Source organism: Triticum urartu, chromosome 5 (assembly GCF_003073215.2).
Source record: "Triticum urartu cultivar G1812 chromosome 5, Tu2.1, whole genome shotgun sequence".
In the NCBI taxonomy this organism is placed as follows: domain Eukaryota; kingdom Viridiplantae; phylum Streptophyta; class Magnoliopsida; order Poales; family Poaceae; genus Triticum; species Triticum urartu.
In genome coordinates, this window is record NC_053026.1 from 495667046 (window position 1) to 495681963 (window position 14918).

The following is a 14918-nucleotide window of genomic DNA, read 5'->3' on the forward strand; positions in this document are numbered from 1 at the left end:
CTACAATTACCATCATTGGTCATAGCAAAAACATTTCTGTCACTGCATTTAGTTACTGTTAGGATTAATTAAGGATAATCTCCCCTAAGGGTATATATTGTACTAAGCTTAACGGCTTGCTGATTACGATACTGAGAGTTTTTTTTGCGGCGGCGGTGCCAAAGGGATTTATGTCTTACTCCCTCCTTTTCAGTTTATAGGGTTTAATTTAAAAATCTTTTCAACCAAGGTAGATGATGAATGATGAAATTAATTCAGCAGTTTGCAAAAATACTTAATTAGTACTCTCATTTTTTGAAAAATTTGTGTATACCAATGCATTGATTGCACCACATACATGCATGAGCACTTAATGACCAAGAATTTCTACATGCATTGGTGAGTTTTTTCTTCATCTTTGCATGCAGTGATTTAATACACTTTGAAATCTGAACATATGATCGTAAATACTCTCTCCGTCTAGATGAGTAAGTCATATTAGAAGGTGCATCACGACCTAGGTGCAAACAGATTGGTGGAAAAGAAGAATACGTCTATCTTCTAAACACAATATTTAATCACAACAGTTAAGAGGGCCTTATTAGCTACCCATGCAGGCCCTCGTAATTCATATCATGAAAAGCGCTTTGATTTCTTGCCTAATAACCGCATGGACGTGCTGCATGCATTGATCCTTGCCTGAGCAAAAAAATCGGAGGAAAGGGGTTTTCACGGGAGGCAGCGAGGCAAAGGTGGAAGCGCTCGCCGCCGAATGAGACAGGGCGGGCATCGAGATGGAGAATTAATGTACGGCGCCTAAACATTTTGGGACTATCTAATTTTCGCAAGGTGGCTTATTCACCTAGACGGAGGAAGTAGTAGAACCGAGACTTGTAAAACGGAAAAACAAACTTTTTGAAATGAGCCCTACAAACCGAAAAGGAGGGAGTAACTGTCAACGTTAAGTTGCTAAGAAACAAAAGGCGGACGTGGTGTCTCTGAGCTTGAATTCAATTGAGCTCGGTGAACAATAAAATCCAAAATAATAATAATAACAAAATCATACAAATTCTGAATTTATTTTGAGACAAACATTGACAAATGTATTGAGTCATGGAATGACATTTGTGGACGTCATGGGAAAAATATCAATGCTCCAAAAATGTTATTTTCGAAAGCATTTCGAAGTGCTGATTTTATTTTCTTTGCCATGACTTCTAGGAAACTTTACAGGCACCTAAAACACTCACCAAAGTTGGCCACAAAAAAATCAATTTTCAATTTGTTCTTCTAATATTTTTTTGATTTTACTATTCATCACGAGCTCAAATGAGCTGGCGAGCAGAAGATGACTTTCGAGAAAAACTCACTACTACATTTCAGCACCAGCGAGCGAGCGTGCCGCTCTTTCGCGCCATCGCCTGCCCCATTTGATGAGCCTAATAAACCCACAGGCGGGCCGCGCCGCGGCACGCGCGGCAGAGCATGGAGCCCCCTCCGCCTTGGCCGGCCTGGCCGCCGCCACCTCCAGGATCGCCTCCCACGGCCGCGCCGGAGACGCCGCCGCGGCGCGCGCCGTGTTCGACGCGATGCCCCGCCGCGACGCCGTCGCGTGGAACGCCATGCTCACCGCCTACGCCCGCGCCGGCCAGCCGCGCGCGGCCCTCGCGCTCTTCGCCGGCATGGGCACGCCGGACGCCTTCTCCCTCACCGCAGCGCTCTCCGCGGCGGCGGCCCTCCGCTCGCCCGGCGCCGGCGCGCAGCTCCACGCCCGACTCCTCCGCATCGGCCTGCGCGCGCCGCTCCCCGTCGGCAACGCGCTCGTCGCCATGTATGCCAGGTGCGCCCGCGCGGACGACGCCGCGCGCGCCTTCCGGGAGATGCGCGGCCGCAACGCGCTGTCCTGGTGCTCGCTCCTCCACGCCTACGTCGCCTCGGGCCGTATGGCGCTCGCGCGCGAGCTGTTCGACGAAATGCCCGCTGGAAGCATCAGCAGTGTTGCCTGGAACACGCTGCTCACGGGGTATTCCCGCAGTGGCAATGCCGAGCAGTGTCTGCTTCTGTTCAACGAGATGCGGGTGTCGGGACTGTCTTGCGACGATGCAACGCTCTGCATTCTAATCGACGCTTGCACGGAGCTGCGCTACCCATCCACCGGCGTTGCAGTCCACAAGATCGTTGTGCAGAGTGGCTGGAATGCGGTCCCTGAGGTCAATAACTCACTTATTTCCTTCTACAGTAAGTTCAGCTTGCTAGATCATGCCGTCAAGATCTTCGAGTCTATGGAGAGTAGAACCGTTGTGTCCTGGAATTCACTGATCGATGCATACACCAGGCTTGGCCACATTGAACAAGCTGCTGCTCTGTTTCAAAGTGCTCCTGAGACCAATGACATCTCCTGGACTTCGATGATTGGTGGTTTTGCGAGGAATGGCTACGTAGATGAGGCCCTTGCACTATTTGTCAAGATGTTGGCACACGAGCATATCCGTCCCGATGATTTCACTTTTGGAGCTGTGCTTCATGCTTGCGCTACCGCTGCTTCTCTGGCCAATGGAAGGATGATCCATGCCTGTGCATTCCAAAGTGGTTTTGCTTCATACTTGTATGTGGCCAACAGCTTGATGGACATGTATGCCAAGTGTGGCGATGTCGAGGGTGCAGGCAATGTGTTCCATGCCGTTCTTCAAAAGGACTCTGTCTCGTGGAACACCATGCTGTTTGGGTTCGCGATAAATGGATGGGCAAAGGAAGCATTTGCGCTGTATGAAAGGATGCTGTCCCACGATGTTTGCCCCGATGAAGTCACGTTCACAGGCTTGCTCACAGCCTGCAGCCATTCTGGCCTCCTGGAGCAAGGGAGAACCTTTTTTGAGTCGATGGTGTCTGTCCATGGACTGAAGCCAACCCCAGAGCATTTAGCTTGCATTCTCGACATGTATGCTAGATCTGGGAACATCGCAAAAGCCATTGAGATGCTGGAACAATACTCTGACACGGTTCATACGCATAGCAGCGATATGCACGAGTCTCTGCTTAGTGCCTACTCATCAGTTCACCTGGACACAAGAATCGGAAGGAAGGTGGGGAGCAGCATGGTGTCGACGGAGCCTGTGAGAGACACCGGCTATGTGGTCCTGTCCAACTTGTTGTGCGCCACTGGGCAGTGGAAGGAGGCGGAGGGGGTGAGGAGAGCCATGGCAGAGCATGGTGTCAAGAAGTCTCCTGGCTGTAGCTGGATCCATGTGAAGGGTGCTGCTAAGGTGTTTGCATCAGGTGGGCAGGAACTTGATCCATCACATAGAATATGCGATATCATTCAGTTGTTGGATGAAGAAATGAGAAATACTGTGTGTTGCGGTGCATAATTATTATCATTTGGTTTTGCGCGGCACCTTTGGTGTGTGGAATTCATCAGAGAATCACATATTGGTTAGCCATGCTCAAATACTACATGAAGGAATTGCCGTAGTAAGATGATCGGCAGCAGGAAATCGAAGATGATTAGAACAGCAGAGAAAAGAAGAACGCCGAGAACACACTGAAACGCAGGTTGCAGTTCAGAGTGGCTGAAACACACGGCGTTTACGCTGAAAAGATTGAAGAACGCGTGGTTTCCAGTTTAAAAGACTAAGGATATATTTTCTGTCCTTATGGGTCATCCAATGTGTATAGGACAACCGTAGTGTCAAAATGTGAGCTAGTCAGCAGCCAAAAAGGAGATATCTTCTCAGTGCTCAAAAGACATCCATTGCAAGTCTGTGATAAATCTCTATACCAAACTTCAGTATCTGTGCAGAATTCACAGGTGTGTTGCTGGAAACCGATTCTCCTGGGCTGGGCAAAAAGAAACGTTTGGTGCTTCCTTCGTCGCTGACACAAGAGTTGCAAACGTAGAAGGATACTGATTTGTCGGCCCCTATATGTATTATGGTATTGTAGATTTGAGTCTATTTGTCATTGTTTGGCTACAGCTTTGATAGGGCAGTTTTGGAGCGATATAGGACACGCGCCTGCGATGCGGGCTTGCTCTTTTTTGGGTAGTAGTGCTATGTGGGCAGTTTTATAATAGGTTGCTGATTTTTGGCTTGTCGGTGTGCCCGATTTTTTTTGTAGAAACTAGGATTAAACCCATCCGGCCTGGACTAGCAGTCGGATTCATGCCCTAAAAGGTGTAATTATTCATGGCCGGCGAAGCACTAAAGATGACGAATTATTCTTTCAGTGGAAGGCGACATTACCGTCGATAGTGCACTCTCTTATAAAGATAATTTATCTTTTCAGCGATGTTCTTGTCAATAGTGAGCCACCTGTGGTGACAACCTTTTTTACTGAGGGCTGTGGTGACTTTGTCAATTTTAAGACCCAATATTCTGGGTGCCCATAAGTTGACCAACTAGAGTTGATAAGAAGCCATTGGTATGCCAAAAGTTGGCAACCATCCAAAGTAAGACCAAAGTTTTGGTCATGACAAAAATTGATAAGGTGCATATTGGCAACAAACCAAACCAAAGATACACATACACTTCTTTCTTCTAGAATATAGTATTTATATTGTTACCCCAAACTTTCGTTTGGTTCAATTCTCTCTCCCCGAACTCTAAAAGCAGTTTGTAACACTTTAGGCTTCTTGTTGACTTGTGGTGGAACTAGCCTATTGGGTTTAAAGCCTAGACTTAGTATGAATGCTTTTGTTCTTTTGATTCTATTTTAGACTTTCTATCGATGTTCGTTTATTGAGAGAAGACGTCCATGTCAAGACACCTATAATAACTTCATCAATTTTGAAATGTGCCATTTCGTCTCTTATAGAGATGCTAATAGAGTTAAGGTATACTAGCCGTGTGCGCGTGTACGGAAGCGTTTGTGTGTGTATTAAGCAGTATGTTTCTAAAAAAGACTTTAATATGAAGAGTGCCATACATGCTTTCAAGTAAACGATGCGCCTTCAGGATTGCCACGCTATCACCGCTTTGAGATTTGCAGGCGGGATTAAACAAAGGAGAGTCTCCCTAAAAAAAATTCACTCTCGTCCATGTAAAAAAAGGTAAAGTCTATTTTAAACCTTGAAGTAGTATGCGTTGTCGGAATTAAATCCTAAACTCTAAATCTCTAAAATCGGCACCCTGAATTGGCTAATCCCGTTTAATTTCAACCCTACATACGTTTGCCGCACCGGGAACAGAAAGACCCCGACCGGGATCATTCACTTCTCTCACTTACTATGTGGGCCTACATGTCATATTCATTTCTTCCTCCTTTTATCAAAGATGAAAAGCCAAACTGAATTAAAACTCAAGTAGCAATAGGAACGGATACTACTAGTAAGACACATAGGCATGGATCTTCGTAACGCAACGAACAGACTAATACGAGTTTCTTGCTTAGCATCTGTGCCTCGACGAATATTGCAAGGCACCCAGCTTGCTTAGCATCCATGTTGTTTTGTCCTCCGCCATCTCCCGTCTCCCACACGCTCGTAGCCGCCGCGTCCGTGAGACCGCTGAGTGCCGGCTCCGTCGTCTACGTCCACTCCAGGGCGAGCGCTAGGAGCATGCTGCTAGTGGCGCTGCTGGTGGCCACGCCCGAACGTGCTTGAGCTCCCAGTGGCCGGCGCGGATGACGGGTATGAAGGTATCAGACGTGCTTGACCTCACAGAAAACGGACATGCTAGACGTCCTGCTCACATTGTATGGACATTGTAGTGAGCTACTCGGTTCAAAGAACGCAGCGCGACGCCATAGTGCCACGCAGCTACCGAGACCCCGGCAAGATGATGGCCACGGTGACCCACTTGTCCCGGGATGATCCGGCGCCGACGTGGCCGTCGGGAGCGTGATATCGAGCCCTCGGAAACCCCCTTGTCTCTAACCCACTGCTCCAATTCTGCACAAGGATCTCCTGATACCCACCACCATTCTGTCGAACAGGTGGTGTGCATGCACTCCCCTGCAGCTCACCTCGCCTCTGAGCTCGCTTCGACCGAGCTGACCATGAATTCATGTTAGAAACCGGCCAACTACCCTATTTGCGTGCCTGTGCCTCCATCTGGGATACGTATTGCGCCAGGCAGTGGACATGACGCGGCGGGTTGTGGTGACTCCGCTGGACTTGTATAGCAGTGGGCGTGGATGCTGGACAGTGGCACGACGAGGGGCACGTATGTGTATGCTAGCTGATTGAGCTTACCACACATACGCCAGCCGTCGAGTTTGCCGAACGACTGCCACAGTTGGAGAGAGAGCGAGGGATCGTTGGAGAGGATGAATCTGACATGTGGGCCCATATAGTCAGTGACAGCAGAGTACGATCCCGTCCGGGATTGTTATTTTTCTAGCCTGCCAAATTAGTCTACATGGATCTAGGGTCGGGGTTGACCGGGATCAGTGAGTTTAGGGTATCGATTTCAGGGATCAAGAGTTCAAGCCTTCTTTGGATTGGAGGATTTTTCACAGGATTCTCACGGGATATCAGTCCTTAGGATTGTTTCTTATAAAACGGCTTTGGATCATAGGATTGGGTCATTAAAATTTCTTAGGATTGGGTCGCCAAAATACTGATTCCATAGAAATTTACATATGAGGTCCGAGCTCTGGAAAAAATCCATAGAATTGGCTATGTCATGGCAATCAAATCTTTCATTTTTCCTATTCCTTTGTTTATGCGATCCAGAGAAGCCGTCAGGGTTTGATTTCAACTATCACTATGAATTCCAGGTTTAAAATAGACATCACTCTGTAAAGAAAACCACTCCTTCCACCGGTTGACTGGTTTTGACTGAGCGTTACATGCCACGTCATCGGGGTTACCTCACCAGGACAAGTCCCGTCTCCCGAGCCCGAGCCAATCCGTCCCGTGAGAGGAGCGCCGCCACTGCCCCCCGCCGCCGGCTGGCCCTCCCCGCCGCCCACTTCCCCGCCTCCATACCCCGCCCTCACCCGCAGTCCCGCTTCTCTCGTCCCCTCGTGGCCGCACCACCCCATCGCCACGGTCCCGCCACCCCGCCCCACCCACCCACCCAATCCTAAACCCTAGACTTCTCCCCCTCAAACCCTAGGAAAGGACCAGGTCTCGCCGGAGCCGCCCCGCCGGGGCGCGGCGGAAGCGGAGCCCCGGATCCCCTCTGCGGAGGAGAAGAGGTCCAGGAGGCCCCGCGGGGCAGCAAGGGAGCGGGCAAGATGAGGATCATGATCAAGGGCGGGGTGTGGAAGAACACCGAGGACGAGATCCTCAAGGCCGCCGTGATGAAGTACGGCAAGAACCAGTGGGCGCGCATCTCCTCGCTGCTCGTCCGCAAGTCCGCCAAGCAGTGCAAGGCCCGCTGGTACGAGTGGCTCGACCCCTCCATCAAGAAGGTAATGCCCCCCACCCACCCCTCCGTTGCTTGCGGCGCCACGTGCTCTGTAAATTTTGCCATGGCTAGTGTTCCGTTAGCGAGCGAACTGCAATTAGATGCTGATATGAAAGGATTATAGAGGATCTGTAATTGTGATGCGGAATGAGTAGAAATTAGAGGATCCGTGGTTATCATGTGGTGTTTTGAAAATGCTACACCGTGTACAGTTTCGAGGAATCGCTATTTGGTTTGTACTATCTAGTGTGCGTTTTTCGTTGTGAATTGCTCTACATGTTTTTGAAATGCTCATATTTAACAACCTACATATTGGTTTTGAGGTTATGTTATTCTCTCTTCATGCTATACCATGGTAAAAGAGATCCTATGCACTGATTGTGACCCGTACGTTATTGAATGACCAACTTCCACCAGCGGAGCTGACTAATTGTCTTTGTGCAATGGAATGTTCTTGTTAGAAAGGGTAATATAATGAACACATTATGTCATCTTTGTGTTGCCGCCGTATACTTATTTTTTGGCTATGACTATTACAGCTTGCATGATGTTATGCTGTTAACACCTTTGTCGAGAACTCTAAATTGGATGCTTAATGCTTCATTAGCATTGTCATGTAATTCTAAAACTTACGCGTCTAATAAAAACCAAGTAAACTTAACTGAACTGTACTTTCGGTTTGTGTGATTCACATTCTAATTGAATTGACTTGTCCAAAATAACCGTCAATCTTTACCTGTCATATGATGCTTAATGATTCTTTTAATTGGCTATATCTGTTACTCCCTCTGTTCCTAAATATAAGTCTTTTTAGAGATTCCAATATGAACCATTTTGCTCCGTATGTAGTCTATATTGGAATCTCTAAAAAGACTTATATTTAGGAACGGAGGGAGTATATTGTGACATAGATCCGCTCCATTTTCAGTTTTCAGCTGTCTTTGTAATATAGAGGTTCTGTCATTTATATCACTTAACTAACCTGTATCCATTGACTCCAGACTGAGTGGACAAGGGAAGAGGATGAGAAGCTGCTCCATCTTGCTAAGCTGATGCCTACTCAATGGAGGACTATTGCACCTATTGTGGGTCGAACACCATCCCAGTGTCTCGAGCGTTATGAAAAATTGCTTGATGCTGCCTGTGCAAAGGATGAGAATTATGAGCCTAATGATGACCCAAGAAAGTTGCGACCTGGGGAGATTGATCCAAACCCCGAGTCAAAACCTGCACGTCCAGATCCTGTTGACATGGACGAAGATGAAAAGGAAATGCTTTCTGAGGCAAGGGCTCGCTTAGCTAACACCAGGGGTAAAAAGGCAAAACGGAAGGCAAGAGAGAAACAGCTTGAAGAGGCGAGGCGGCTTGCATCACTGCAAAAAAGGAGAGAACTGAAGGCAGCTGGTATTGACAACCGGCACAAAAAAAGAAAGAGAAAGGGAATTGACTATAATGCCGAGATCCCTTTTGAAAAGAGACCCCCTCCAGGCTTTTATGATACAGTGGGTGAGGACAGGCCACTTGAGCATGTGCAGTTTCCAACTACGATTGAGGAGCTTGAAGGGAGGAGAAGAGTGGATGTAGAGGCTCAATTGAGAAAGCAAGACATTGCCAAGAACAAGATTCTGCAGAGGCAGGATGCTCCTGCCGCAATAATGCAAGCAAATAAACTCAATGACCCAGAAGCTGTCACGAGAAGGTCCAAACTAATGCTTCCACCACCCCAAATTTCTGATCATGAATTGGAGGAGATTGCAAAGATGGGCAATGCTGGTGATCCTGCTCTAGCCGAGGAGCTTGGTGAAGGAAGTACTGCCACCAGGACACTGCTTGCAAATTATTCCCAGACTCCAAGGCTTGGTATGACACCATTGCGAACGCCGCAACGAACGCCAGGTGGGAAAGGTGATGCTATTATGATGGAGGCAGAGAATCTTGCACGTTTAAGGGAATCACAAACACCTCTTTTAGGAGGTGATAACCCAGAGCTTCACCCATCAGATTTCTCAGGCGTTACACCACGTAAGAAAGAGATACAGACTCCGAATCCCATGGCAACGCCTCTGGCTAGCCCTGGCCCTGGTGTTACCCCAAGGATTGGTTTGACACCGTCCAGAGATGGAAATTCCTTTGGGTTAACTCCAAAAGGAACCCCTTTCAGGGATGAGCTTCACATAAATGAAGAGGTGGAAATGCAGGACAGCGCTCAGCTTGAGCTTCGTAGGCAAGCAGAGTTAAGAAGAGGTCTGCGGTCTGGTTTTGCTTCTATTCCACAGCCTAAGAATGAGTACCAGATAGTTATGCCACCTATCACAGAGGAGAAGGAAGAAGCTGAAGAGAGAATTGAAGAGGATATGTCAGACAGGTTAGCACGAGAAAGGGCTGAGGAACAAGCAAGGCAGGAGGCATTGCTCAGAAAGAGGTCCAAAGTGTTGCAGAGGAGTTTGCCTAGGCCACCTGCTGCTTCAGTGGAGATTCTCCGGCAATCTCTTATTAAAGGTGGTGAAAGCAGAAGTACCTTTGTGCCTCCTACATCACTTGAACAAGCTGACGAGCTAATAAATGAGGAACTCCTTAGGCTCCTTGAGCATGATAATGCTAAATATCCTCTTGATGAACAAACTCAAAGAGAGAAAAAGAAAGGGAGCAAGCGTCAGACAAATGGGTCAGCTTTCGTCCCTGAAATCGAAGGTTTTGATGAGCATGAGCTAAAAGAGGTATACTTCCTTTCTGCCCCTCTTTTATTATTGGTATTTGACGTTGAACTGTATATCCAATTTACTTGATAACATATATTTTGAATTTGATATAGTATTACCTATGTTTTTAAGGCGTCTGTAAGGTATATATGTAAGAGAGCAGCAGGTCTAAACCATTCCTCTAGCAGCCTTTGTGATCTTACTTCTGATAGCCAATTATTTTTATAGCTAATCCATTGGCATTAAATGCTATCCTGGAGATGGCAAGGGAAGGAAAACATGTTTATTTTGTATAGTGGAAGCTGTATACAGCACATCACTAACAAGATAACTGTTTGGCTGTAGGATTCATAGAAGAATTATGCTAGGTTTTATGCACTTACCCTGTTTTTAGGATACTTGTTTTTCTGGAAAATGAATGAATGCTCAAAAATCCAAGTGGGCACTAATCACGTTAAGCATGCATCACTTAGATGTGACACTGTCATGGATAGACAATGAGTGCACAAGATTGCTTGAAAAACAAGGATTGAAAGCTGAAACGAATTTGAAAACCGTGGTTGAAAGTCTGAAATATCAAGATAAGAATATATGCATTCTACAGTTTAAAAATTGTCCGTCCGGAGTGTAAAGGATGCTATCATCTACAAGTAATGTGTTAGTTAGAATTGTTATGTTATGCACATGGGCACACCCCATGCAGAGAACTGTGCAGTATTTCTTCACAATAGTATTGACAAAGTTTGAGATGTGTATTCTTTCTGCATAAGAACTCAAATGCACGTATATTGGATTACTGAAATACTTCCTCAATGTAGTAATCACTTATAGCCATCTATTCCTTTTTGTTTAGCCTGACTAAGTGGGTTGTTGTCTAGCATATCATCCGTGAATGCAGGTTTTTGCTTTTTAGTAGAAGGCTGTGTGTTATATGACTTATGAGTGGGTGGTTTTCTGTACCCGTATACAGAGTTGGTTTCGTGCCGAATCTTTATTTACATTTTTTTATGGTTCTTTGTGTCAGTCCTGTTTGCCTCCTTTAGTTTAATTGTAATGATGGAGAAAGTTTTTAAAATCACTTATTTATTTGTTGACAGGCAAGTTCTATGGTTGAGGAGGAGATTCAGTATCTTCGTGTGGCCATGGGCCATGAAAATGAATCTTTTGAGGATTTTGTAAAGTCACATGATGCATGCCAAGAGGACCTTATGTTTTTCCCTGCTAACAACAGCTATGGCCTTGCTAGTGTTGCTGGAAATGCTGATAAAATTTCTGCTTTGCAACATGAGTTTGAAATGGTGAAGAAGAGAATGGACGATGAGGCAAAGAAAGCCTCTCGGCTTGAGCAGAAGATCAAACTGCTGACACAAGGATACCAGGTTAGTTGGGGATGATGCTTCATCTTTGTGGTATGCCTATATTAATTTTAACTTTTCTCCAGACAACATTTTATACAGTCTGGCTATGCTAAACGTTTCTCTTTAGTTTGTATGAGGACACCTCCCTAACATCTCTGCCCCATTGATGTTTGCTGTCATTTAAAAATGCACCATGTGGAAGCCAACCCATAATTTGAAAGATTATCCGGTTGCCCCAAACCAAACTTGCATAATTTGCAAAGAAATGCAACAGTTTAGTGATCTTCTTATTTTGCTTTTCATTTGATACCTACTGGACTAGTTCTACTGAAACAATATTGTATGATATTGTTTCTAGCTTTTCCATGTCGATTTGCAGTGCTGATGGTTTGCTTCACTTGTTATTTGATTTGTTAGGCACGAGCTGCAAAATTGGGGTCACAGATCCAGGACACCTTCAAGCAGATGAACACTGCAGCCACAGAACTTGAATGCTTCCAAGAGTTGCAGAAACAAGAACAGATGGCTGGTGCCTATCGTGTGAGAAATTTGTCTGAAGAAGTGAATAAACAGAAAGCACTAGAACAGACTCTCCAGAGCCGCTATGGTGATCTGTTGTCTGGTTACCAGAGCATCCATGAACAACTTGAGGAGCACAAGAGGCTACTTAAGCTACAGGAGGAGGCAATAGAGGCAGAAAAGCGTGCTAAGGAGGAGGCAATAGAGGCAGAAAACCGTGCTAAGGAGGCGGCATTAGAGGCAGAAAACCGTGCTAAGGAGGAGGCAATAGAGGCAGAAAACCGTGCTAAGGAGGCATTAGAGGCAGAAACCCGTGCTAAGGAGGAGGAAGCTGCAGCTCGAAATCGTGCTGCTGAGGAAGAAAATGAGAGGAAGAATCATGACATTGAAGAGGAATCAGGAAAGATGACTACAATTACCGATGAAGAAGCTGCAGGAAGCAAAGGGGATCAGATGGATATGGACAATGCTGATGTAGCTGGAGAACTTGTAGGTCCAATTCCTCCATTGCCTGACACTCAAGTGGATAACGATGGGGCTTCAATTGAACAGAGTACTTCTAATGCTCAGAGTGGTGACACCGTTACTGTGAATGAGGGAGCCATTGACAAGGTCGATTCATCCAAATTAGATGGTCAGGACAATACCAGTTGTAGCATGGATATTGATGCTGGTAGCCAGGAAGAGGGAAAAAATGTTCTCGCGGCTGCTGCTACAAGTGTAGATGTAGGGAACACACCTGTATCTTCAGATCAAGCTGTCTCGAATGAAGGGAGTGATGCGGTTCACGCACCTGTATCTTCAGATCAAGCTGTCTCGAATGAAGGGAGTGACGCGGTTCACGCACCTGTATCTTCGGATCAAGCTGCGCCAAATGAAGAGAGCGGCGCGGTTCCTGAATAAAACATCTTCTGCATGCCTCATATGCAGCGGATGTCACTAGCATGATGCCAAAGGTGACTACTGAACACTAGCTCGCGTGCCATGTTTGTTTTGTTAATTTTCGTTTTGACTCTCTGCTGGTCTGAACATTTGTGGAAGTAAAACCTGATATTTACAGTTTTCTATTGAAAATATGAACTTGAGGAAACAGGTCATCCCACTAACGCTGCTTTTGACCTTTTTTTTATGGGCCGCGCTTTGGGTCTGGGTTTCGAAGAAGCACCCATGTTTGACCTGATCATGTGGGGCAAAATATCACCGTCTTTTGTGGCTGTGGCTGCAGCTGGTGTTTGTGTGATGTGGGATTATAACTGCTGCTGTTGCACTGCTGGTGCTGTTCATGTTGCTAGTGCTACTTGCGTATGATTTTCAAGATGTGGCGCTTTAGCTTTGCTCATGTTGGTCATGTCTGTTAGCCTCACTGGTTTGAGGAGGTTTTAAGAATAAAAAACTGCTCCTTGTGTGTGATTCAGATGAGCAAAATATATCATTGCTTGTTCAAAGATGCGATCCAGAAAACAACACAAATCTTACTCATTTGTATCATAGCTGCCTTTCTTTGGGCCGTATGTACTTAGAGCATCTCTAGCCGTTGGAGCCCCCAAGAATACCACCAAAGCAAAAAAGTTTGTGTCTTGGGGGCCAAAATGCTTCATCCGGCGAAATAGGGGTGCATGGGGAGGCATCTTTTCAGCCATACCTCACCCCAACCAAAAGTTTGTGAGGGAAATGATTAAGTGAGCCAAAAAAAGGACATGTGAGGTGATACGATTCGCTGAAACTTCCACCGGCGCCCCCAAGAGCCCCCCAACGCGCTGGGTTTCGCTTGGGTTTGCCGCCGCTATTTCGACGCCCTGGGGGCGTGACTGGGCCGTTTTTCGGCAAAAAGCCTAGTCCGAGCCTAAAAAGTTGTCTTGGGGGGCGTCCTTTGAGGCGGGGGAAGATGCACTTAAAGTAGGCACTCCATCTGTGTCTTTTTCAAGATTGATTCCAATATGGATTACATATGAAGCAAAATGAGTGAATGTATGCTATAAAATACTCCCTCCGTTCCAAATTACTCGTCGTAGAAATGAATGTATTTAGAACTAAAATGCTAAAATGCATCTAGATACATCCATACCTGCGTCGGAACGAAGGGAGTACATCTATATACATCGGCATATAGTATGGAAATCTTTAAAAAGACTTGTATTTAGAAGAGGGAGTAAGTTATACATCCGCATATAATCTGGAAATCTTTAAAAAAGACTTGTATTTAGAAGAGGGAGTAAGTTAGAAGGGTAACTGAAACGACTTTAGGTTTTGTTGATTTATTATGTGACGATTTTATTGAAAAAGATTATGCTTGTGGTATCTTCACTAAAATATCCAATTAACGATGGTGTTAGATAAACTTCTCTCTAGTCCGTGCCACCCTTACCTTGCCACGTAGTTTTCCTGCCACACGTCCGTATTAACATTCGCATATCAAGGATGCTCATTCATTTTCTTTTTGAGGGGGCTTATTCATTTGTTGGATGTGTCGCCTCTTAGCATGCCAACGCTCTGCCTCTTCATATGGCATCATATCTCTTTTTTTTTTGCGGGAAATATGGCATCATATCTCTGTTGACATCTCAATCCTCCGAGTCCGGATGCTTCACTAGTGTATTCTCTCCGTTTCATAATACAAAAGTGTTTTTTTATATCAGTCTTGCTAATATTAGTCGACTGAAACTTCGTCAAGTCTCAGTCAATGTGTATCCATAAGATTTTATATCGAGATCTGTGTAAATTTTTTCTTCAGTTTTTTTTCTCTTGCATGTTATGTCATTTGATTGAGACTTGGTTAAATCTCAGTCAATTTATATCTAGGCGCACATTTTTAATATTATGATAGTATAAAAAACACTTTTATATTATGAGACGAAAGGAGTACTAAAAATCGTCTATCGCCAGGATTCTAGAAGTGATCCGCTCCATGATTTTTCCAAGTTTCGAAAGGTCTCGGTAGCCGGTAGGTAGCTCGGCAGGAGATGGCAGTGATGGATACGGAACGCGAACCTCTCTGTCCATCCACCAGTGGC

General features: G+C 45.8%; 2 protein-coding genes across 5 annotated transcripts; both read left to right on the forward strand.

Moving 5' to 3' along the window:
* Positions 1-1374: 1374 nt before the first annotated feature.
* Positions 1375-4203, forward strand: LOC125510087 (pentatricopeptide repeat-containing protein At2g36980, mitochondrial-like). Its single transcript, XM_048675181.1, has one exon. It carries the CDS (start codon positions 1413-1415, stop codon positions 3345-3347), a length of 1935 nt encoding a protein of 644 aa, XP_048531138.1. The 5' UTR covers positions 1375-1412; the 3' UTR covers positions 3348-4203.
* Positions 4204-6852: 2649 nt separating this feature from the next.
* Positions 6853-13352, forward strand: LOC125510088 (cell division cycle 5-like protein). Of its 4 annotated transcripts, none has more exons than XR_007284477.1 (5): positions 6853-7335; positions 8333-10048; positions 11128-11409; positions 11806-12863; positions 13040-13352. XR_007284477.1 is itself a non-coding variant. In XM_048675182.1 (4 exons), the coding sequence occupies exons 1-4, from the start codon at positions 7159-7161 to the stop codon at positions 12808-12810; spliced, it is 3180 nt and encodes a 1059-aa protein (XP_048531139.1). In that variant the 5' UTR covers positions 6853-7158; the 3' UTR covers positions 12811-12997. The 4 variants fall into 4 exon arrangements, 1 of the variants encoding a protein (XP_048531139.1); XR_007284475.1 differs by having other exon boundaries at positions 13067-13352; XR_007284476.1 differs by having other exon boundaries at positions 13070-13352.
* The last annotated feature ends 1566 nt before the right edge of the window (positions 13353-14918 follow it).